Consider the following 1,860-nt stretch of genomic DNA (forward strand, 5'->3'; position numbering starts at 1 on the left):
AACTATCTAAATTATATAAGATTAGACCCACCTTCAAATTATAAGTTGTATTTTCATGCATAGCCACAGAATCCATTCCCACATTTATCACCGTTTGAACACTTGTTGTTGCACTTGCCACAATGATTGTCGTTATACCAAACATTAGTACAAACTCCATTGCAGCATCTCTCACCTAGTACCTTGCATTTGTGGCCACAAACTCCACAATTGTTCCTATCACTTAGAACGTTTCTACAATGCTTCTTGCAACAAAAGAGAAGGCCTTTTCCTTTATTTGCTGGGATCCCATTGCATATGTTGTTAGTCACAACATCACAATGTGCACCTTTCTTGATTATTATGCTTGACAAGAACCTACTTGTTGCTTTGTGGCTTGTTAATAACAATGGGGTGTCAACAACATACTCTTCATCATCTTCATCATCATTTTCTATGTCATTAGTGGAAGATACTAATTTGGGGAAAAGGGTTAGAGGAATAATGAGCAATGAGAGAATTATTGTAAACTTTAGGGTGGTGGCGATGTTGGCCATTTTTTTTTTTGTTTAAATTTTGGAATGATATATAATAATATGATGAATTGAATGGGCTTGTTGAGGATGCTAATAATAAGCTAGAGGGTGAGTGAGTGAGTGATATATACTCATGATTTAAGGGACATTTTTGAGCAATTTAAACTACAAATTAATCGCAAAATACTCCTTGATCTTAGGGTGGGAAAGGGTTGTTTACTTGCAATTTTAATGTTGAACAAGCAAGTGCTAAATCCTATTCAAAGTTAATAGCTTAGCTTGTTAGTTAATTATTGCAAATAGGGTTAATTTCAATGTATTTGATTGTGGTTTAAGAAAGCTTCATCAACTTAATCAAAGTTTCTTAAAGTAATATACTAATCTTTGTCTTTCATTACTTAAGAACTAGATTATTTAAGTTAGCTATGAAAAATATTTATATATGTAAAGAAAGGTTGTCACAAAAGTTGATTTGGATAAACAAATGCTTAATATAACTTTTTAAGAAAGTGTTTACAATACTTCAAAACCCGGAATCCCAGTTTCTAAGGAACCTCATTTTGTAAGATCTTAATGTGAGGAGAAATGTTTGAATGTTCATAGAACGGTGCATGTATATGCTCATAACCAATATATAAGATAATGATTTATGATAAGATTAATAATAGTTTAAACCCTAAATTTAAATGACATTATCTTTTGAGTTATAACAATTTATTTTAAGAGTTTAATTTTGATGTATTGACAGTGTAAAACATTTTACACAGTTATACAATCACATCTGTTCTTTTGGATGACTTTCACATGGTCAATGTAAAAAGTAGTTATTTTTACTGATGTAACATTATGTAATTAAATGTATGTATAAAATTACTTTACATGATACATCAAAATTAAATTCTTATTTAAAAAAAAAGGTTATTTTGACAAGTGTATTCTACAACTCATCTAATTAATAACTCTATTGCATGGCTCTTCCTCTGCAATTGCGCAAGTTATATGGAGGGATAAATTTTAAAAGTTTCTTCATATACTTTTACCAAATATTACAAAAGCAAAGTATTTTAAATAGATTTGTAAGTTTAGTTTCTAATTGGTTTAATTATTCTGTCGATTCATATAGTTTTACCTGAAGTTTTAATTAGATCTCTATATTTTTTTTTTTTGAGTTTCTATACCACATTAAATTTTATAATTAAATTTCTATTGTGACAAAAATGTTAAAATTAATAAAATATTTTGTTAAACAAAATAAATATGCCTAATACTTGACTGAATATTCTGTATAATTTAATAGAAACTTTTAGTTATTAATTCAATTTTTTTACTTATTATTTTTTCATAA

At 28.2% G+C, this 1,860-nt stretch overlaps 1 protein-coding gene across 1 annotated transcript; it reads right to left on the bottom strand.

The window, feature by feature from the left end:
• LOC107612117 (protein GRIM REAPER) lies at positions 7–795 on the bottom strand. The gene has a single exon (XM_016313940.2). It carries the CDS (start codon positions 534–536, stop codon positions 54–56), a length of 483 nt encoding a protein of 160 aa, XP_016169426.1. The 5' UTR covers positions 537–795; the 3' UTR covers positions 7–53.

This window comes from Arachis ipaensis, chromosome B08 (genome assembly GCF_000816755.2).
Source record: "Arachis ipaensis cultivar K30076 chromosome B08, Araip1.1, whole genome shotgun sequence".
Taxonomy (NCBI): domain Eukaryota; kingdom Viridiplantae; phylum Streptophyta; class Magnoliopsida; order Fabales; family Fabaceae; genus Arachis; species Arachis ipaensis.